This window comes from Hemitrygon akajei, chromosome 5 (assembly GCF_048418815.1).
Source record: "Hemitrygon akajei chromosome 5, sHemAka1.3, whole genome shotgun sequence".
Classification (NCBI taxonomy): Eukaryota; Metazoa; Chordata; class Chondrichthyes; order Myliobatiformes; family Dasyatidae; genus Hemitrygon; species Hemitrygon akajei.
The window spans coordinates 120,809,149-120,833,925 of NC_133128.1; the positions used below are offsets into that span (position 1 = coordinate 120,809,149).

Genomic DNA, 24,777 nt, shown 5'->3' on the forward strand with positions numbered 1-24,777 from the left:
CGCATACACAACCCGTCTCACCTGGCATGTGCACCATCCGACACTGACAAACCCCCAGAGACACACATACACAATCCGTCTCACCTGGCATGTGCACCATCCGACACTGACACTCCCCCCGAGACACACATACACAACCCGTCTCACCTGGCATGTGCACCATCCGACACTGACACTCCCCCCGAGACACGCATACACAACCCGTCTCACCTGGCATGTGCACCATCCGACACTGACAAACCCCCAGAGACACGCATACACAACCCGTCTCACCTGGCATGTGCACCATCCGACACTGACACTCCCGCAGAGACACACATACACAACCCGTCTCACCTGGCATGTGCACCATCCGACACTGACAAACCCCCAGAGACACACATACACAATCCGTCTCACCTGGCATGTGCACCATCCGACACTGACAAACCCCCAGAGACACGCATACACAACCCGTCTCACCTGGCATGTGCACCATCCGACACTGACACTCCCCCAGAGACACGCATACACAACCCGTCTCACCTGGCATGTGCACCATCCGACACTGACACTCCCCCAGAGACACGCATACACAACCCGTCTCACCTGGCATGTGCACCATCCGACACTGACAAACCCCCAGAGACACGCATACACAACCTGTCTCACCTGGCATGTGCACCATCCGACACTGACACTCCCCCAGAGACACGCATACACAACCCGTCTCACCTGGCATGTGCACCATCCGACACTGACACTCCCCCAGAGACACGCATACACAACCCGTCTCACCTGGCATGTGCACCATCCGACACTGACACTCCCCCAGAGACACGCATACACAACCCGTCTCACCTGGCATGTGCACCATCCGACACTGACACTCCCCCCGAGACACGCATATACAACCCGTCTCACCTGGCATGTGCACCATCCGACACTGACACTCCCCCAGAGACACGCATACACAACCCGTCTCACCTGGCATGTGCACCATCCGACACTGACAAACCCCCAGAGACACACATACACAACCCGTCTCACCTGGCATGTGCACCATCCGACACTGACACTCCCCCAGAGACACGCATACACAACCCGTCTCACCTGGCATGTGCACCATCCGACACTGACACTCCCACAGAGACACGCATACACAACCCGTCTCACCTGGCATGTGCACCATCCGACACTGACACTCCCGCAGAGACACACATACACAACCCGTCTCACCTGGCATGTGCACCATCCGACACTGACACTCCCCCCGAGACACGCATAGACAACCCGTCTCACCTGGCATGTGCACCATCCGACACTGACACTCCCCCCGAGACACGCATACACAACCCGTCTCACCTGGCATGTGCACCATCCGACACTGACACTCCCCCCAGAGACACGCATACACAACCCGTCTCACCTGGCATGTGCACCATCCGACACTGACACTCCCCCAGAGACACGCATACACAACCCGTCTCACCTGGCATGTGCACCATCCGACACTGACAAACCCCCAGAGACACACATACACAACCCGTCTCACCTGGCATGTGTACCATCCGACACTGACACTCCCCCCGAGACACGCATACACAACCCGTCTCACCTGGCATGTGCACCATCCGACACTGACACTCCCCCAGAGACACGCATACACAACCCGTCTCACCTGGCATGTGCACCATCCGACACTGACACTCCCCCCGAGACACGCATACACAACCCGTCTCACCTGGCATGTGCACCATCCGACACTGACACTCCCGCAGAGACACGCATACACAACCCGTCTCACCTGGCATGTGCACCATCCGACACTGACACTCCCCCCGAGACACGCATACACAACCCGTCTCACCTGGCATGTGCACCATCCGACACTGACACTCCCCCCGAGACACGCATACACAACCCGTCTCACCTGGCATGTGCACCATCCGACACTGACACTCCCGCAGAGACACACATACACAACCCGTCTCACCTGGCATGTGCACCATCCGACACTGACACTCCCCCCGAGACACACATACACAACCCGTCTCACCTGGCATGTGCACCATCCGACACTGACACTCCCCCCGAGACACGCATACACAACCCGTCTCACCTGGCATGTGCACCATCCGACACTGACACTCCCGCAGAGACACACATACACAACCCGTCTCACCTGGCATGTGCACCATCCGACACTGACACTCCCCCCGAGACACACATACACAACCCGTCTCACCTGGCATGTGCACCATCCGACACTGACACTCCCCCAGAGACACGCATACACAACCCGTCTCACCTGGCATGTGCACCATCCGACACTGACACTCCCCCCGAGACACGCATACACAACCCGTCTCACCTGGCATGTGCACCATCCGACACTGACAAACCCCCAGAGACACACATACACAACCCGTCTCACCTGGCATGTGTACCATCCGACACTGACACTCCCCCCGAGACACGCATACACAACCCGTCTCACCTGGCATGTGCACCATCCGACACTGACACTCCCCCCGAGACACGCATACACAACCCGTCTCACCTGGCATGTGCACCATCCGACACTGACACTCCCCCCGAGACACGCATACACAACCCGTCTCACCTGGCATGTGCACCATCCAACACTGACACTCCCCCCGAGACACGCATACACAACCCGTCTCACCTGGCATGTGCACCATCCGACACTGACACTCCCCCCCGAGACACGCATACACAACCCGTCTCACCTGGCATGTGCACCATCCGACACTGACACTCCCCCCGAGACACGCATACACAACCCGTCTCACCTGGCATGTGCACCATCCGACACTGATAATCCCCCCGAGACACGCATACACAACCCGTCTCACCTGGCATGTGCACCATCCGACACTGACACTCCCCCCGAGACACGCATACACAACCCGTCTCACCTGGCATGTGCACCATCCGACACTGACACTCCCGCAGAGACACGCATACACAACCCGTCTCACCTGGCATGTGCACCATCCGACACTGACACTCCCGCAGAGACACACATACACAACCCGTCTCACCTGGCATGTGCACCATCCGACACTGACACTCCCCCCGAGACACACATACACAACCCGTCTCACCTGGCATGTGCACCATCCGACACTGACACTCCCCCCGAGACACGCATACACAACCCGTCTCACCTGGCATGTGCACCATCCGACACTGACACTCCCCCCGAGACACGCATACACAACCCGTCTCACTTGGCATGTGCACCATCCGACACTGACACTCCCCCCGAGACACACATACACAACCCGTCTCACCTGGCATGTGCACCATCCGACACTGACACTCCCCCCGAGACACGCATACACAACCCGTCTCACCTGGCATGTGCACCATCCGACACTGACACTCCCCCCGAGACACGCATACACAACCCGTCTCACCTGGCATGTGCACCATCCGACACTGACACTCCCCCCGAGACACACATACACAACCCGTCTCACCTGGCATGTGCACCATCCGACACTGACACTCCCCCCGAGACACGCATACACAACCCGTCTCACCTGGCATGTGCACCATCCGACACTGACACTCCCCCCGAGACACGCATACACAACCCGTCTCACTTGGCATGTGCACCATCCGACACTGACAAACCCCCAGAGACACGCATACACAACCCGTCTCACCTGGCATGTGCACCATCCGACACTGACACTCCCCCCGAGACACGCATACACAACCCGTCTCACCTGGCATGTGCACCATCCGACACTGACACTCCCCCCGAGACACGCATAGACAACCCGTCTCACCTGGCATGTGCACCATCCGACACTGACACTCCCCCAGAGACACGCATACACAACCCGTCTCACCTGGCATGTGCACCATCCGACACTGACAAACCCCCCCCCCCCCGAGACACACATACACAACCCGTCTCACCTGGCATGTGCACCATCCGACACTGACACTCCCCCAGAGACACGCATACACAACCCGTCTCACCTGGCATGTGCACCATCCGACACTGACACTCCCCCAGAGACACGCATACACAACCCGTCTCACCTGGCATGTGCACCATCCGACACTGACACTCCCCCAGAGACACGCATACACAACCCGTCTCACCTGGCATGTGCACCATCCGACACTGACACTCCCCCCGAGACACGCATACACAACCCGTCTCACCTGGCATGTGCACCATCCGACACTGACACTCCCCCAGAGACACGCATACACAATCCGTCTCACCTGGCATGTGCACCATCCGACACTGACAAACCCCCAGAGACACGCATACACAACCCGTCTCACCTGGCATGTGCACCATCCGACACTGACACTCCCCCCGAGACACGCATACACAACCCGTCTCACCTGGCATGTGCACCATCCGACACTGACACTCCCCCCGAGACACGCATACACAACCCGTCTCACCTGGCATGTGCACCATCCGACACTGACACTCCCCCCGAGACACACATACACAACCCGTCTCACCTGGCATGTGCACCATCCGACACTGACACTCCCCCCGAGACACGCATACACAACCCGTCTCACCTGGCATGTGCACCATCCGACACTGTCACTCCCCCCAGAGACACGCATACACAACCCGTCTCACCTGGCATGTGCACCATCCGACACTGACACTCCCCCCAGAGACACACATACACAACCCGTCTCACCTGGCATGTGCACCATCCGACACTGACACTCCCCCCGAGACACACATACACAACCCGTCTCACCTGGCATGTGCACCATCCGACACTGACAAACCCCCAGAGACACGCATACACAACCCGTCTCACCTGGCATGTGCACCATCCGACACTGACACTCCCGCAGAGACACGCATACACAACCCGTCTCACCTGGCATGTGCACCATCCGACACTGACACTCCCGCAGAGACACGCATACACAACCCGTCTCACCTGGCATGTGCACCATCCGACACTGACACTCCCCCCGAGACACACATACACAACCCGTCTCACCTGGCATGTGCACCATCCGACACTGACACTCCCCCAGAGACACGCATACACAACCCGTCTCACCTGGCATGTGCACCATCCGACACTGACACTCCCCCCGAGACACACATACACAACCCGTCTCACCTGGCATGTGCACCATCCGACACTGACACTCCCCCAGAGACACGCATACACAACCCGTCTCACCTGGCATGTGCACCATCCGACACTGACAAACCCCCAGAGACACGCATACACAACCCGTCTCACCTGGCATGTGCACCATCCGACACTGACACTCCCCCCAGAGACACGCATACACAACCCGTCTCACCTGGCATGTGCACCATCCGACACTGACACTCCCCCCAGAGACACGCATACACAACCCGTCTCACCTGGCATGTGTACCATCCGACACTGACACTCCCCCCAGAGACACGCATACACAACCCGTCTCACCTGGCATGTGTACCATCCGACACTGACACTCCCCCCGAGACACGCATACACAACCCGTCTCACTTGGCATGTGCACCATCCGACACTGACAAACCCCCAGAGACACGCATACACAATCCGTCTCACCTGGCATGTGCACCATCCGACACTGACAAACCCCCAGAGACACGCATACACAACCCGTCTCACCTGGCATGTGCACCATCCGACACTGACACTCCCCCAGAGACACGCATACACAACCCGTCTCACCTGGCATGTGCACCATCCGACACTGACACTCCCCCCGAGACACACATACACAACCCGTCTCACCTGGCATGTGCACCATCCGACACTGACACTCCCGCAGAGACACGCATACACAACCCGTCTCACCTGGCATGTGCACCATCCGACACTGACACTCCCCCCGAGACACACATACACAACCCGTCTCACCTGGCATGTGCACCATCCGACACTGACACTCCCCCCGAGACACACATACACAACCCGTCTCACCTGGCATGTGCACCATCCGACACTGACACTCCCCCCGAGACACACATACACAACCCGTCTCACCTGGCATGTGCACCATCCGACACTGACACTCCCCCCGAGACACGCATACACAACCCGTCTCACCTGGCATGTGCACCATCCGACACTGACACTCCCCCCGAGACACACATACACAACCCGTCTCACCTGGCATGTGCACCATCCGACACTGACAAACCCGCAGAGACACACATACACAACCCGTCTCACCTGGCATGTGCACCATCCGACACTGACACTCCCCCCGAGACACGCATACACAACCCGTCTCACCTGGCATGTGCACCATCCGACACTGACACTCCCCCCGAGACACGCATACACAACCCGTCTCACCTGGCATGTGCACCATCCGACACTGACAAACCCCCAGAGACACGCATACACAACCCGTCTCACCTGGCATGTGCACCATCCGACACTGACACTCCCCCCGAGACACGCATACACAACCCGTCTCACCTGGCATGTGCACCATCCGACACTGACACTCCCCCCGAGACACGCATACACAACCCGTCTCACCTGGCATGTGCACCATCCGACACTGACAAACCCCCAGAGACACGCATACACAACCCGTCTCACCTGGCATGTGCACCATCCGACACTGACACTCCCCCCGAGACACGCATACACAACCCGTCTCACCTGGCATGTGCACCATCCGACACTGACACTCCCCCCGAGACACACATACACAACCCGTCTCACCTGGCATGTGCACCATTCGACACTGACACTCCCCCCGAGACACGCATACACAACCCGTCTCACCTGGCATGTGCACCATCCGACACTGACACTCCCCCCGAGACACACATACACAACCCGTCTCACCTGGCATGTGCACCATCCGACACTGACAAACCCCCAGAGACACACATACACAACCCGTCTCACCTGGCATGTGCACCATCCGACACTGACAAACCCCCAGAGACACGCATACACAACCCGTCTCACCTGGCATGTGCACCATCCGACACTGACACTCCCCCCGAGACACGCATACACAACCCGTCTCACCTGGCATGTGCACCATCCGACACTGACAAACCCCCAGAGACACGCATACACAACCCGTCTCACCTGGCATGTGCACCATCCGACACTGACAAACCCCCAGAGACACGCATACACAACCCGTCTCACCTGGCATGTGCACCATCCGACACTGACACTCCCCCCGAGACACGCATACACAACCCGTCTCACCTGGCATGTGCACCATCCGACACTGACACTCCCCCCGAGACACGCATACACAACCCGTCTCACCTGGCATGTGCACCATCCGACACTGACACTCCCCCCGAGACACACATACACAACCCGTCTCACCTGGCATGTGCACCATCCGACACTGACACTCCCGCAGAGACACGCATACACAACCCGTCTCACCTGGCATGTGCACCATCCGACACTGACAAACCCCCAGAGACACACATACACAACCCGTCTCACCTGGCATGTGCACCATCCGACACTGACACTCCCCCCAGAGACACGCATACACAACCCGTCTCACCTGGCATGTGCACCATCCGACACTGACACTCCCCCAGAGACACGCATACACAACCCGTCTCACCTGGCATGTGCACCATCCGACACTGACACTCCCCCCGAGACACGCATACACAACCCGTCTCACCTGGCATGTGCACCATCCGACACTGACACTCCCCCCAGAGACACGCATACACAACCCGTCTCACCTGGCATGTGCACCATCCGACACTGACACTCCCCCCAGAGACACGCATACACAACCCGTCTCACCTGGCATGTGTACCATCCGACACTGACACTCCCCCCGAGACACACATACACAACCCGTCTCACCTGGCATGTGCACCATCCGACACTGACACTCCCCCCAGAGACACGCATACACAACCCATCTCACCTGGCATGTGCACCATCCGACACTGACACTCCCCCCAGAGACACACATACACAACCCGTCTCACCTGGCATGTGCACCATCCGACACTGACACTCCCCCCGAGACACGCATACACAACCCGTCTCACCTGGCATGTGCACCATCCGACACTGACACTCCCCCAGAGACACGCATACACAACCCGTCTCACCTGGCATGTGCACCATCCGACACTGACACTCCCCCCAGAGACACGCATACACAACCCGTCTCACCTGGCATGTGCACCATCCGACACTGACACTCCCCCCGAGACACACATACACAACCCGTCTCACCTGGCATGTGCACCATCCGACACTGACACTCCCCCCGAGACACACATACACAACCCGTCTCACCTGGCATGTGCACCATCCGACACTGACACTCCCCCCAGAGACACGCATACACAACCCGTCTCACCTGGCATGTGCACCATCCGACACTGACACTCCCCCCAGAGACACGCATACACAACCCGTCTCACCTGGCATGTGCACCATCCGACACTGACACTCCCCCAGAGACACGCATACACAACCCGTCTCACCTGGCATGTGCACCATCCGACACTGACACTCCCCCCAGAGACACACATACACAACCCGTCTCACCTGGCATGTGCACCATCCGACACTGACACTCCCCCCAGAGACACACATACACAACCCGTCTCACCTGGCATGTGCACCATCCGACACTGACACTCCCCCCAGAGACACGCATACACAACCCGTCTCACCTGGCATGTGCACCATCCGACACTGACAAACCCCCCCCCCCCCCGAGACACACATACACAACCCGTCTCACCTGGCATGTGTACCATCCGACACTGACACTCCCCCAGAGACACGCATACACAACCCGTCTCACCTGGCATGTGCACCATCCGACACTGACAAACCCCCAGAGACACACATACACAACCCGTCTCACCTGGCATGTGCACCATCCGACACTGACACTCCCCCCGAGACACGCATACACAACCCGTCTCACCTGGCATGTGTACCATCCGACACTGACAAACCCCCCGAGACACGCATACACAACCCGTCTCACCTGGCATGTGCACCATCCGACACTGACAAACCCCCAGAGACACACATACACAACCCGTCTCACCTGGCATGTGCACCATCCGACACTGACACTCCCCCCAGAGACACGCATACACAACCCGTCTCACCTGGCATGTGCACCATCCGACACTGACAAACCCCCAGAGACACGCATACACAACCCGTCTCACCTGGCATGTGCACCATCCGACACTGACAAACCCCCAGAGACACACATACACAACCCGTCTCACCTGGCATGTGCACCATCCGACACTGACACTCCCCCCAGAGACACGCATACACAACCCGTCTCACCTGGCATGTGCACCATCCGACACTGACACTCCCCCCGAGACACGCATACACAACCCGTCTCACCTGGCATGTGCACCATCCGACACTGACACTCCCCCCAGAGACACGCATACACAACCCGTCTCACCTGGCATGTGCACCATCCGACACTGACAAACCCCCCGAGACACGCATACACAACCCGTCTCACCTGGCATGTGCACCATCCGACACTGACACTCCCCCCGAGACACACATACACAACCCGTCTCACCTGGCATGTGCACCATCCGACACTGACACTCCCCCAGAGACACGCATACACAACCCGTCTCACCTGGCATGTGCACCATCCGACACTGACACTCCCCCCGAGACACACATACACAACCCGTCTCACCTGGCATGTGCACCATCCGACACTGACACTCCCGCAGCACCGCCTGCTTCTCGCAGTTGATGCGACAGGCGGCCAGACTGTAGTTGAGGTACCCAGGCACCAAGCTGCCCTGTAACTCCGAGCGACAGTTCCCCCACGGACGGGGCAGGTACGTCAGCTGGGGGGAGGAAGAGACACAGTAACTGGCAGTGATGGGCAATTGAACCTTGCTGAGATGGGGTTCAAACCCACCCAGGGCCACGACAGCACGTCAGACACAGAGTAGAGTTCCCTCTACACCATCCCAACACACACTCCCAGGGTCAGACACAGAGTGAAGCTCCCTCCACACCGTCCCATCACACACTCCCAGGGTCAGACACAGAGTGAAGCTCCCTCCACACCGTCCCATCACACACTCCCAGGGTCAGACACAGAGTGAAGCTCCCTCCACACTGTCCCATCACACACTCCCAGAGTCAGACACAGAGTGGAGCTCCCTCCACACTGTCCCATCACACACTCCCAGGGTCAGACACAGAGTGAAGCTCCCTCCACACTGTCCCATCACACACTCCCAGGGTCAGACACAGAGTGAAGCTCCCTCCACACTATCCCATCACACACTCCCTGGGTCAGACAGAGTGAAGCTCCCTCTACACTGTCCCATCACACACCCCCGGGGTCAGACACAGAGTGAAGCTCCCTCTACACTGTCCCATCACACACCCCCGGGGTCAGACACAGAGTGAAGCTCCCTCTACACTGTTCCATCACACACTCCCATGGTCAGACACAGAGTGAAGCTCCTTCTACACTGTCCCATCACACACTCCCAGGGTCAGACACAGAGTGAAGCTCCCTCTACACTGTCCCATCACACACTCCCAGGGTCAGACACAGAGTGAAGCTCCCTCCACACCGTCCCATCACACACTCCCGGGGTCAGACACAGAGTGAAGCTCCCTCTACACTGTCCCATCACACACTCCCTGGGTCAGACAGAGTGAAGCTCCCTCTACACTGTCCCATCACACACTCCCAGGGTCAGACACAGAGTGAAGCTCCCTCTACACTGTCCCATCACACACTCCCTGGGTCAGACACAGAGTGAAGCTCCCTCTACACTGTCCCATCACACACTCCCAGGATCAGATGCAGGGATTCCTGGTGCATTGGGGATGGATTGTCAGGAAGAATGGGCACGGTAATCTCCTCGTTGTTGTGTTCCTGCGCAGGGTCAAGGTCACCATTCACAGGCCACTCTGCCTGTGCTAACCCTTGAGGACACATCCGTATCTGATCTGACTGGACAGAGCGTATATGGTATCTGCTAGAGACTTTCCAGCACGACTGGTCACAGCAATGGCTCAAGTGAGTCTCTATCATATTTACATTTCAATCTTGTTGCTGCCTTCAATAACGAGCAACACACCCAAAATGCTGGAGGAACTCAGCAGGTCAGGCAGCATCTGTGGAGGGGAGTAAAGAGGCAATGTTTTCTCCGTGACCCTTCATCTGGACTGCCAAACTTTCTGAGGGTTTTGGCTCGAATGTTCAGTTCCTCCAGCATTTTGTGTGGGTTCCCTGCATCTGCAGAAGCTGTTAGGATTTTAATAGACAATAGACAATAGGTGCAGAAGTAGACCATTTGGCCCTTCCAGCCTGCACCGCCATTTTGAGATCATGGCTGATCATCTACTATCAATACCCGGTTCCTGCCTTGTCCCCATATCCCTTGATTCCCCTATCCATAAGATACCTATCTAGCTCCTTATTGAAAGCATCCAGAGAATTGGCCTCCACTGCCTTCCAAGGCAGTGCATTCCAGACCCCCACAACTCTCTGGGAGAAGAAGTTTTTCCTTAAATCTGTCCTAAATGACCTACCCCTTATTCTCAAACCATGCCCTCTGGTACTGGACTCTCCCAGCATCTGGAACATATTTCCTGCCTCTATCTTGTCCAATCCCTTAATAATCTTATATGTTTCAATCAGATCCCCTCTCAATCTCCTTAATTCCAGCGTGTACAAGCCCAGTCTCTCTAACCTCTCTGCGTAAGACAGTCCAGACATCCCAGGAATTAACCTCGTGAATCTATGCTGCACTTCCTCTACAGCCAGGATGTCCTTCCTTAACCCTGGAGACCAAAACTGTACACAATACTCCAGGTGTGGTCTCACCAGGGCTCTGTACAAATGCAAGAGGATTTCCTTGCTCTTGTACTCAATTCCCTTTGTAATAAAGGCCAATATTCCATTAGCCTTCTTCACGGCCTGCTGCACTTTCTCATTCACCTTCAGTGACTGATGTACAAGGACTCCTAGATCTCTTTGTATTTCTCCCTTACCTAACTCTACACCGTTCAGATAATAATCTGCCTTCCTGTTCTTACTCCCAAAGTGGATAACCTCACACTTATTCACATTAAACGCCATCTGCCAAGTATCTGCCCACTCACCCAGCCTATCCAAGTCACCCTGAATTCTCCTAACATCCTCATCACATGTCACACTGCCACCCAGCTTAGTATCATCAGCAAACTTGCTGATGTTATTCTCAATGCCTTCATCTAAATCGTTGACGTAAATGGTAAATAGCTGTGGTCCCAATACCGAGCCCTGTGGCACCCTACTAGTCACCACCTGTCATTCCGAGAAACACCCATTCACCACTACCCTTTGCTTTCTATCTGCCAACCAGTTTTCTATCCATGTCAATGTCTTCCCCCCAATGCCCTGAGCTTTGTTTTACCCACCAATCTTCTATGTGGGACCTTATCAAATGATGGGAGCTTAATGATGATGTTGGGGCAGGAATGGTCACACAGACAGATGGAGTGGTATCATGCAGGACCCACCCGCTGCTCCTGGCACGACACAAAGGTCTGGAATCCGGGAGGAACCCCAAAGCCAAGCTGGTGGATGTAGGGAGGTTCATGCTGTCCGTGTATCTGGACACGGATCCCCGCCTCGAACGACGTCTCGTCTGAAAGCGAAACACCCCAAAACATCAGTTAGAGCATCAGGGTCCAACATTACCAGGGACAGACCCCACACACTGACCCTCACTGGGGGACGATCCCACACACACACTGACCCTCACTGGGGGACAGTCCCACACACATACACTGACCCTCACTGGGGGATGGTCCCACACACACACTGACCCTCACTGGGGGACGATCCCACACACACACTGACCCTCACTGGGGGACAGTCCCACACACATACACTGACCCTCACTGGGGGACGGACCCACACACACACTGACCCTCACTGGGAAACGGTCCCACACACACACTGACCCTCACTGGGGGACGGTCCCACACACACACTGATCCTCACTGGGGGATGGTCCCACACACATACTGACCCTCACTGGGGGACGGTCCCACACAGACACTGACCCTCACTGTGGGATAGTCCCACACACACACTGACCCTCACTGGGGCACGGTCCCACACACACACTGACCCTCACTGGGGGGACGATCCCACACACACACTGACCCTCACTGGGGGACGGTCCCACACACACACTGACCCTCACTGGGGGACGGTTCCACACACACACTGACCCTCACTGGGGGATGGACCCACACACACACTGACCCTCACTGGGGAACGGTCCCACACACACTGACCCTCACTGGGGGACGGTCCCACACACACACTGACCCTCACTGGGGGACAGTCCCACACACACACTGACCCCCACTGGGGGATGGTCCCACACACACTGACCCTCACTGGGGGACGGTCCCACACACACACTGACCCTCACTGGGGGATGGTTCCACACACACTGACCGTCACTGGGAAACGGTCCCACACACACACTGACCCTCACTGGGGGACAGACCCCACACACACACTGACCCTCACTGGGGAACGGTCCCACACACACACTGACCCTCACTGGGAAACGGTCCCACACACACACTGACCCTCACTGGGGGACGATCCCACACACACACTGACCCTCACTGGGGGACGGTCCCACACACTCACTGACCCTCACTGGGGGACGGTCTCTCACACACACTGACCCTCACTGGGAAATGGTCCCACACACACACTGACCCTCACTGGGAGACGGTCTCTCACACACACTGACCCTCACTGGGGGGCGGTCCCACACACACACTGACCCTCACTGGGGGATGGACCCCCACACACACTGACCCTCACTGGGTGATGATCACACACACACTGACCCTCACTGGGGGATGGACCCCCACACACACTGACCCTCACTGGGGGACAGTCCCACACACACACTGACCCCCACTGGGGGATGGACCCCCACACACACTGACCCTCACTGGGGGACAGACCCACACACACACTGACCCTCACTGGGGGACAGTCCCCCACACACACTGACCCTCACTGGGGGGCGGTCCCACACACACTGACCCTCACTGGGGAACGGTCCCACACACTCGCTGACCCTCACTGGGGGACGGTCCCACACAGACACACTGACCCTCACTGGGGGACGGCCCCACACACACACTGACCCTCACTGGGGGACGGTCCCACACACACACTGACCCTCACTGGGGGGATGGTCCCACACACACTGACCCTCACTGGGGGACGGTCCCACACACACAAACTGACCCTCACTACGACATGGTCCCACACACACACTGACCCTCACTGGGACACGGTCCCACACACACACTGACCCTCACTGGGGTACAGACCCACACAAACACTGACCCTCACTGGGGGACGGTCCCACACACACTGACCCTCACTGGGGGACGGTCCCACACTCACACTGACCCTCACTTGACAGTCCCACACACACACTGACCCTCACTGGGGTCTGGGTGGATGGGCAGGGTAGGTTAGGGCTTGGGCAGTGCCCGGGTGGATGGGCAGGGTAGGTTAGGGCTTGGGCAGTGCCCGGGTGGATGGGCAGGGTAGGTTAGGGCTGTGGGCAGTGCCCGGGTGGATGTGCAGTGTAGATGAGGGCTGTGGGCAGTGACTGGGTGGATGGGCAGGGTAGGTTAGGGCTGTGGGCAGTGCCCGGGTGGATGGGCAGTGTAGATGAGGGCTGTTGGCAGTGACTGGGTGGATGGGCAGGGTAGGTTAGGGCTTGGGCAGTGCCCGGGTGGATGGGCAGGGTAGGTTAGGGCTTGGGCAGTGCCCGGGTGGATGGGCAGGGTAGGTTAGGGCTGTGGGCAGTGCCCGGGTGGATGTGCAGTGTAGATGAGGGCTGTGGGCAGTGACTGGGTGGATGGGCAGGGTAGGTTAGGGCTGTGGGCAGTGCCCGGGTGGATGGGCAGTGTAGATGAGGGCTGTTGGCAGTGACTGGGTGGATGGGCAGGGTAGGTTAGGGCTGTGGGCAGTGCCCGGGTGGATGGGCAGTGTAGATGAGGGCTGTGGGCAGTGCCCAGGTGGATGGGCAGTGTAGATGAGGGCTGTGGGCAGTGCCCGGGTGGATGGGCAGTGTAGATGAGGGCTGTGGGCAGTGCCCGGGTGGATGGGCAGTGTAGATGAGGGCTGTGGGCAGTGCCCAGGTGGATAGGCAGTGTAGATGAGGGCTGTGGGCAGTGCCCGGGTGGATAGGCAGTGTAGATGAGGGCTGTGGGCAGTGCCCAGGTGGATAGGCAGTGTAGATGAGGGCTGTGGGCAGTGACTGGGTGGATGGGCAGGGTAGGTTAGGGCTGTGGGCAGTGCCCGGGTGGATGGGCAGGGTAGGTTAGGGCTGTGGGCAGTGACTGGGTGGATGGGCAGGGTAGGTTAGGGCTGTGGGCAGTGCCCGGGTGGATGGGCAGTGTAGATGAGGGCTGTGGGCAGTGACTGGGTGGATGTGCAGTGTAGATGAGGGCTGTGGGCAGTGCCCGGGTGGATGGGCAGGGTAGATGAGGGCTGTGGGCAGTGCCTGGGTGGATGGGCAGGGTAGTTTAGGGCTGTGGGCAGTGCCTGGGTGAATGGGCAGGGTAGATTAGGGCTGTGGGCAGTGCCCGGGTGGATGGGCAGGGTAGGTTAGGGCTGTGGGCAGTGCCTGGGTGGATGGGCAGGGTAGGTTAGGGCTGTGGGCAGTGCCCGGGTGGATGGGCAGGGTAGGTTAGGGCTGTGGGCAGTGCCCAGGTGGATGGGCAGGGTAGGTTAGGGCTGTGGGCAGTGCCCAGGTGGATGGGCAGGGTAGGTTAGGGCTGTGGGCAGTGCCCGGGTGGATGGGCAGGGTAGATTAGGGCTGTGGGCAGTGCCCGGGTGGATGGGCAGTGTAGGTTAGGGCTGTGGGCAGTGCCCGGGTGGATGGGCAGGGTAGATTAGGGCTGTGGGCAGTGCCTGGGTGGATGGGCAGGGTAGTTTAGGGCTGTGGGCAGTGCCTGGGTAGATGGGCAGGGTAGGTTAGGGCTGTGGGCAGTGCCTGGGTAGATGGGCAGGGTAGGTTAGGGCTGTGGGCAGTGCCTGGGTAGATGGGCAGGGTAGGTTAGGGCTGTGGGCAGGGTAGGTTAGGGCTGTGGGCAGTGCCTGGGTAGATGGGCAGGGTAGGTTAGGGCTGTGGGCAGTGCCTGGGTAGATGGGCAGGGTAGGTTAGGGCTGTGGGCAGTGACTGGGTGGATGGGCAGGGTAGGTTAGGGCTGTTGGCAGTGACTGGGTGGATGGGCAGGGTAGGTTAGGGCTGTGGGCAGTGCCCGGGTGGATGGGCAGGGTAGGTTAGGGCTGTTGGCAGTGACTGGGTGGATGGGCAGGGTAGGTTAGGGCTGTGGGCAGTGCCTGGGTAGATGGGCAGGGTAGGTTAGGGCTGTGGGCAGTGCCTGGGTAGATGGGCAGGGTAGGTTAGGGCTGTGGGCAGTGACTGGGTGGATGGGCAGGGTAGGTTAGGGCTGTTGGCAGTGACTGGGTGGATGGGCAGGGTAGGTTAGGGCTGTGGGCAGTGCCCGGGTGGATGGGCAGGGTAGGTTAGGGCTGTTGGCAGTGACTGGGTGGATGGGCAGGGTAGGTTAGGGCTGTGGGCAGTGCCTGGGTAGATGGGCAGGGTAGGTTAGGGCTGTTGGCCGTGCCTGGGTGGATGGGCAGGGTAGATGAGGGCTGTGGGCAGTGCCTGGGTAGATGGGCAGGGTAGGTTAGGGCTGTGGGCAGTGCCCGGGTGGATGGGCAGGGTAGGTTAGGGCTGTGGGCAGTGACTGGGTGGATGGGCAGGGTAGGTTAGGGCTGTGGGCAGTGCCCGGGTGGATGGGCAGGGTAGGTTAGGGCTGTGGGCAGTGCCTGGGTAGATGGGCAGGGTAGGTTAGGGCTGTGGGCAGTGACTGGGTGGATGGGCAGGGTAGGATAGGGCTGTGGGCAGTGCCCGGGTGGATGGGCAGGGTAGGTTAGGGCTGTGGGCAGTGCCCGGGTGGATGGGCAGGGTAGGTTAGGGCTGTTGGCACTGCCTGGGTGGATGGGCAGGGTAGGTTAGGGCTGTTGGCAGTGCCCGGGTGGATGGGCAGTGTAGGTTAGGGCTGTGGGCAGTGCCCGGGTGGATGGGCAGGGTAGATGAGGGCTGTGGGCAGTGCCTGGGTAGATGGGCAGGGTAGGTTAGGGCTGTGGGCAGTGCCCGGGTGGATGGGCAGGGTAGGTTAGGGCTGTTGGCACTGCCTGGGTGGATAGGCAGGGTAGGTTAGGGCTGTTGGCAGTGCCCGGGTGGATGGGCAGGGTAGGTTAGGGCTGTTGGCACTGCCTGGGTAGATGGGCAGGGTAGATTAGGGCTGTTGGCACTGCCTGGGTAGATGGGCAGGGTAGGTTAGGGCTGTTGGCAGTGACTGGGTGGATGGGCAGGGTAGGTTAGGGCTGTGGGCAGTGCCCGGGTGGATGGGCAGTGTAGGTTAGGGCTGTTGGCACTGCCTGGGTAGATGGGCAGGGTAGGTTAGGGCTGTGGGCAGTGCCTGGGTAGATGGGCAGGGTAGGTTAGGGCTGTTGGCACTGCCTGGGTAGATGGGCAGGGTAGGTTAGGGCTGTTGGCAGTGACTGGGTGGATGGGCAGGGTAGGTTAGGGCTGTGGGTAGTGCCCGGGTGGATGGGCAGGGTAGGTTAGGGCTGTTGGCAGTGACTGGGTGGATGGGCAGGGTAGGTTAGGGCTGTGGGCAGTGCCCGGGTGGATGGGCAGTGTAGGTTAGGGCTGTTGGCACTGCCTGGGTGGATGGGCAGGGTAGGTTAGGGCTGTTGGCACTGCCTGGGTGGATGGGCAGGGTAGGTTAGGGCTGTGGGCAGTGCCCGGGTGGATGGGCAGGGTAGGTTAGGGCTGTGGGCAGTGCCCGGGTGGATGGGCAGTGTAGATGAGGGCTGTGGGCAGTGCCCAGGTGGATGGGCAGGGTAGGTTAGGGCTGTGGGCAGTGCCCAGGTGGATGGGCAGTGTAGATGAGGGCTGTGGGCAGTGCCCGGGTGGATGTGCAGGGTAGGTTAGGGCTGTTGGCATTGCCTGGGTAGAATGGTAGGGTAGGTTAGGGCTGTGGGCAGTGCCCAGGTGGATGGGCACTGCTGCTCTCACCTGTCTCCTGCCAGATGGGTAGGTACTCATCCTGCTGAATATCGAGCATCAGTTCCAGGCCATTCCCCATGCCACCCTGCTTGTTCTTCCTGCCACCGGTCTTGTTGGCATTGAAGGTGTAACACTTCCCGTACCTCGTGAACACCTGTGAGCAGAGCGCAAGGGTTGAAGGTTAAAGGTCAGCAGAGAGGATCAGACCAGGCCTCAGGCCCCCTGTGTCTCGCAGGCACTGGCAGAGAGTGGGAAGGGTCACGGTGCCCGTCCCACAGGGGTGGACCAGTCCGATCTCACTGTCCGTTTCCCCGTCACCACCCCCCCCCATAGACCTCCACCCCTTCCGATTCAGCACCCTTGCTGTGTCTTTAATATTTCAATAATATGTGAGTATTCTTTTGTATATATTGTTTGATTAAGCATATATAATGCTTAATCTTGTTAATCTTGTTCATTTAAATAGTTACGGGTTATATATAAAAATATGTTGGTTGCATATGTCAAGCTAGCCTGTGATACGTGCGCCCCTCACTTTAAGTAAACTTGAAATTACATCCGTGTTCTTGGACTCCATATCTTGCTTTGAATTCGTTTACTGTTTTGAAGTTACAAAACATAACCTTGGCAATGAGATGACCACTGACCTGTGACATTCAAACTAAACAAAACGCAATTAGAGCATTGGTGAGTGAAAAACACACCCCAGCAGGTACAGAGACATTGAGCTAAAAGATAGCTGTAAACGGGAGAAATCAGGCTTCATAAAGAATGAGTGTTGGGTGGCAATAATCATTTTTTGAAAAATCAGCAATGGACAGATTGACGAGTTTGATTGCACAATGGTAATTGGCTCATGTATGCTGAGCTATTGGAACAGCATTTTGAAGCATATAAAAAGACCAGCGAGATACTGTGCCAAATTTGCTGAGTGCATTGGGTTTAAAGGCATACATTTTGCTTTGAAGTGTGACTGTACCAACCAAACCTGCAGAAATCAGCTTTGCTGATACTGTCAAAGTGATGCAGGAACATTTAGAACCAAAGCCATTATTGATTGCAGAACGCTTCAGGTTTCATAACCAGAGTCAAAAGCAAGGGGAGTCCATTTCAGCATTTGTGGCTGAATTGAAGAGATTATCAGAGCGTTGTCAGTTACATGATGAGCGTAATTACACCGTAAGAGATTGTTTAATTTGTGGAATCTTAAAAGAAAGTATTCAAACATGGCTCCTAACTGAAACACAGCTCACATTTAAAAGAGCAGTTGAAATTGTGGTTTTAATGGGAACAGCAGACAGGGATGCAATTGAATTGCAGTCACGAACGAAAGTGAGCGTGAACAAAACTGCATCGTCTAAACAGAAACCAAACTGGGCAAACAAATCGTGTTACCGTTATGGCAGGGGTCCACATACACCAAACAAAAGCAGTTTTAAAGGTGAAACTTGCAGAAAATGCAAAGTAGGACAGAAACAAAGTGCATGTAAGGCAAACAAAAATAAATGGACAGCTCAGGGATGAGAAAAAGCTAAAAGTTCGAATTTCAGTTTCAAACTGAGCACTAATCTGCATGCTGTTGATGAAACTTCTGATAATGATGAGAGTGACTCTGTAGCCTTGAGTTTTACAGTGTGAAATTTGTAACTAACAACCAGAAGTGAATGGTAAGCTAAGTAAAGCGGAATTAGACACTGGTTCAGCTGTTTCAGTTATTCCACAAAATGAGTTTGAGAGCCATTTAAAAGTTACTAAACTGACATCTAACTCAGGATTTGTACAGGAGAAAATATAACTCATGTGGGAATGACATTTGTGACAGTGAAATACAACAGCCAACAAGCCACATTAGATTGGACGTGGTATAAACAGTAGGACCAGCATCATGGGGGCGTGAATGGCTGAGACAACGACAACTTGATTGGAAATCCACCAACCAATTGCATGCCATATCCCCTGCAATGAAGCCAATGAAAAGTGAATTAAGAGAGGTACTTGATGATCCCATAACTGTCTCCGTGGCAAACACCATCAACCACTGTCCAGCTGAGAACAAGCTGGTGTTGGTTTTGACCCCTGTGCCTCTGGCTGGAAAGCATGTTGGACCAGGGAAGGACCACGCTGCTCAGAGGATTCATGAAAGTGACGAAAGCAGTGGCTTGGCTACTAATGTTTTTGTAGGTAGCATACCTGAGCAAGCCTCTGATATGTTAATCAGGCAGTTACTTGCAAAATGCGGCTTAGTTTTAAGCTGGGAGAGTTCAAGGAGTTTCAGGGAAGTTGCAAGCATTTAGCTTTTATGAGCATAAAGAACCAGAATCTACTCTGTGTGCACTAAGGTTATTGCATGAACTTCAAGTGGGAGACAAAAAGCTGTTTGTAAAAGTAGATGCAAAGCCCAAAGCCCAGAGGGATGAATGGAAGGCCAAAAAGAAACGAGTCAATGGAGATATGCAAACAGTGGTCCAACTCCAACAAATTAATTATGTGAAGTAGATGAGGAAACCAAGAAGAGAGGTCAGACCATAAAGGATTAATCAGAGAATTCTTCAGTGAACTAAATCCATCTTCCCAAGATCAAGATGCACAAAACTAGAAGAAGATAAAGGAGGAAGAATAGAGGTGGCTACTGCTGTCAGAACCCCTTCCTGCAGACTCAGAGTCAACTCCTACAAACACCACAGTGGAGGCCCCAGAATCCGAGGTTGTTTCACAGTTACAAGTTTCACCGACCAGTAAGAGCCATCCTCCTTGTCAGGAAAAATGCCGTCCCACAAGAGCAAGAGATCCTCCACAGCAATGAAATCTTCAGACCTCAATGGGACAATTTAAAATTTACTGTGTTGTGGATGTCTATATAGTAGTTGTATTGTGGTTATACTATACACACACATGCAGTGCCTGTAAAAATTATTCAACCCCCTGGAAGTTTTCATTTTTATTATTTTACTACATTGAATCACAGTGGATTTAATTTGGCTTTTTTGGCACTGATCACCAGAACAAGACTCGAGTCAAAGTGAAAACAGATCTCTACAAAGTGATCTAAATTAATTACAAATATAAAACACTAAATAATTGATTGCATAAGTATTCAGTCCCTTCAAGTCAGTATTTAGTAGATACACCCTTGGCAGCAATTACAGCCTCGAGTCTGTGTGGATGGGTCTCTATCAGCTTTGCACATCTGGACACTGCAATTTTTCCCCATTCTTCTTTACAAAACTGCTCAAGCTCTGTCAGATTGGATTGGGATCATCAGTGAACAACCCTTTCCAAGTCCAGCTACAATTTCTCAATTGATTTGAGATCAAGACTCTGACTTGGCTACTCCAGGACATTAACTTTGTTGTTTTTAAGCCATTCCTGTGTAGCTTTGGCTTTATGCTTGGGGTTATTGTCTTGCTGGAAAACAAATCTTCTCCCAAGTCACAGTTCTCTTGCAGACTGCATCAGGTTTTCCTCCAGGCTCTCCCTGTAGTTTGCTGCATTCATTTTACCCTCTACCTTCACAAGCCTTCCAGAGCCTGCTGCAGTGAAGCAGCCCCACAGCGTGATGCAGCCACCACCATGTTTCATGGTAGGGATGGTGTTTTTTTTGATGATGTGCGGTGTTTGGCTTATGCTAAACACAGCATTTAGTCTGATGGTCGAAAAGCTCAACTTTGGTTCCTTCGGACAGAGAAACTTCTTCCAGCTGACTTCAGAGTCTCCCATGTGCCTTCTGGCAAACTCTAGCTGAGATTTCATGTGAGCTTTTTTCAACAGTGTCTTTCTCTTTGCCACTCTCCCATAAAGCTGTGACTGGTGAAGCACTCGGGCAACAGTTGTTGTATGCGCAGTCTCTCCCATCTCCACCACTGAAGCTTTTAACTCCTCCGGAGTTGTCATAGGTCTCTTGGTGGCCTCCTTCACTGGACCCCTTCTTGCACAGTCACCCAGTTTTTAAGGACAGCCTGTTCTAGGCAAACTTACATCTGTGCCATATTCTTTCCATTTCTGGATGACTGACTTACTGTACTCCAAGGGATATTCAGTGACTTGGAAATTTCCTTGTATCCTGACTTGGGCTTTTCAATAACCTTTTCACAGAGTTGCCTGGAGTGTTCTTTTCCCTTCATGGTGTAGTTTTTGCCAGGATACTGACTCACCGGCAGTTGGACCTCCCAGATACATGTGTGTATCTACTACAATCAGTTGAATCACCTTGATTGCACACAGGTCTCCAAAAACAGATCACTACTTAACTAATTATGTGATTTGGTGTTTCATATTAAAGAGGCGCGAATTCTTATGCAATCAATATTTTTGTATTTTATATTTGTAATTAATTTAGATCACTTTGCAGAGATCCGTTTTCACTTCGACACAAAAGAGTCTTTTTCTGTCGATCAGCGTCAAAAAAGCCAAATTAAGTCCACTGTGATTCAATGTTGTAAACCAATAAAACTTGAAAACTTCCAAGTGGGGAGGGGGGTGAATACTTTTTATAGGCAGTGTACCGTAATTGAAATGCATTCTCTATTGAGCTGGGGTAGATGCCCTATACCCTCACTTGGTGCCTTTAGAGTATACAAAACAATATGGAAATTCATTTGATTTCTTGAATGTCCTCTAGGACATGGGGATTCGTTCTAACCCTTGATACAATTCTTATGCTAGCAAATGCCTTCACTAAGTACCTTTAACTACACAAGAGCTGGAGCCCCCTTCTCAGTGAGACAGTCAGCCGTTTGTTCCTTCGTAGCTGACCACAGCACGTGATGAACTTTCTGCGCTTGATGCTGCTTATCTCTAGATGAAAACTCTCCTCTGTTACTGACTTGGTGGATTTGATGGCATCAAGCAGACAGTAGTTGTCTGTGATAAAAGTTATTTGTAGACTGTTCTTCTCTGGGTCACCATGGACAGGTTCAGAATAGAGTGTGGCCAGATAAATTGGAAAGGGTACAGAGGAGATTTACCAGGACGCTGCCTGGTTTTGAGAGTGTGCATTTGATGCACCATCAATAACTCTCTGAGACGGGAGGCGAGATATCGGCTTTTATTGGCTGGAAGAAAGAACAAGCAGCAATTGACCACCATGCTACATCCTGGAGACTGAGGGCAGGGCTCAGACCTCAATCGCCTTTATACCGGGGTCTGTGGGAGGAGCCACAGGAGCAGTCAGCGGGGGGTGGGGGGGGGGGGTGTCCAGACAGGTATATGTAGTTCACCATAGCATTATGATCAGAGATTAAGGGAGCTAGGGCTTTACTCATTGGAGAGAAGGAGGATGAGAGGAGACATGATAGAGGTATACAAGATATTAAGAGGAATAGACAGAGTGGACAGCCAGTGCCTCTTCCCCAGGGCACCACTGCTCAATATAAGAGGACATGGCTTTAAGGTAAGGGGAGGGAAGTTCAAGGGGGATATTAGAGGAAGGTTTTTTACTCAGAGAGTGGTTGGTGTGTGGAATGCACTGCCTGAGTCAGTGGTGGAGGCAGATACACTAGTGAAGTTTAAGAGACTACTAGACAGGTATATGGAGGAATTTAAGGTGGAGGGTTATATGGGAGGCAGGGTTTAAGGGTCAGCACAACATTGTGAGTCGAAGGGCCTGTAATGTGCTGTATTGTTCTATGTTCTATTAAATGGCATTGTCAATACCTGCAGACATTACAAGGGTTTCCCCAGCTGGCGTACTCTCTACAATGCTTCGGATCCTTTTTCATTGCCAATAGAGAGGTGAAAATCTTCCCTCTTCTCCCATCAGTGCAATCAAACGTCCCCTTTGAGTCCCTCCATCAGGGAGATTTCCAACTGTGGCATCACTGAAGACAACGAGCCTCGATGAACCATTTTTGCTGAGCTGTTGAAACTGCAAGACTACTTTTTCAGATTGAATTCTGCGCACCATCTTGTTTGCCTCGTAAAGTTTGTACTGTGTCATTTTTTGTGCTGGATGCCAAGTCTGCTGTGCTGTCTTTGATCTGTGTTACTCAGACTCAGCTTCACCGAGGGCTGCACCCCGTTGTGTGGCATGTGAAGATTCCATGTGGATTGTCTGAAGATTCCTGATGTAGCTTTCTTGGTGCAGTTGTACTGTTCCATCAACAGCGAGGATGTCTGTCCCTACTCAGCAGAATCTGTCGTGTTCCTCCCGTCCAACCTGAAAGGCTGACTTTAGTTGAGGGATGACTGCTGTGTCGAAGTTATGTGAACCCTCCCATATGAAATCGTCTACATGGCAGGCAAGTATTCCGATCACATGAGATCCTGAATCTTGCCGGCAAAAAACAGCTGGATTCACTTGTGACATCTTTCCACCTGTTTTCAACATTATTTCCTTGCTCTTTTTGTACTAAAGTGTGATGCATTTACCAGACCATACACACACTTCTTGAGTTTCCACAGTGTTCCTTCCCTTCTGGCTTCGGGGAGGGATTGTGAGAATGCAGATTTTACACTCATGCAAAGGGGTTGCCAATGCTTTGGACATTCACTGAGAGGAGTAGTTGGAGAGACTCGACTGCACACGTTGGTGAGTCTTTTCAGAGCTATTTAATGTTCAGTTCCTCAAAATTTCCAGCCACCAGGCGTGCTTTTGGTGTAATTCCTGTCCGGGTTTCTTT

General features: G+C 54.7%; 1 protein-coding gene across 1 annotated transcript in view; it reads right to left on the minus strand.

The window, feature by feature from the left end:
* Positions 1 to 24,777, minus strand: part of LOC140727366 (acid-sensing ion channel 4-A-like) — a 347,956-nt gene that overhangs the window by 19,762 nt on the left and 303,417 nt on the right. Inside the window, exons 2-4 of the mRNA XM_073044642.1 lie at positions 18,170 to 18,314; positions 12,537 to 12,664; positions 9,697 to 9,853 (exon numbers count right to left, since the gene is read on the minus strand). Coding sequence (XP_072900743.1) covers positions 9,697 to 9,853; positions 12,537 to 12,664; positions 18,170 to 18,314 — 430 coding nt within the window. The remainder of the gene's footprint in view (positions 1 to 9,696; positions 9,854 to 12,536; positions 12,665 to 18,169; positions 18,315 to 24,777) is intronic.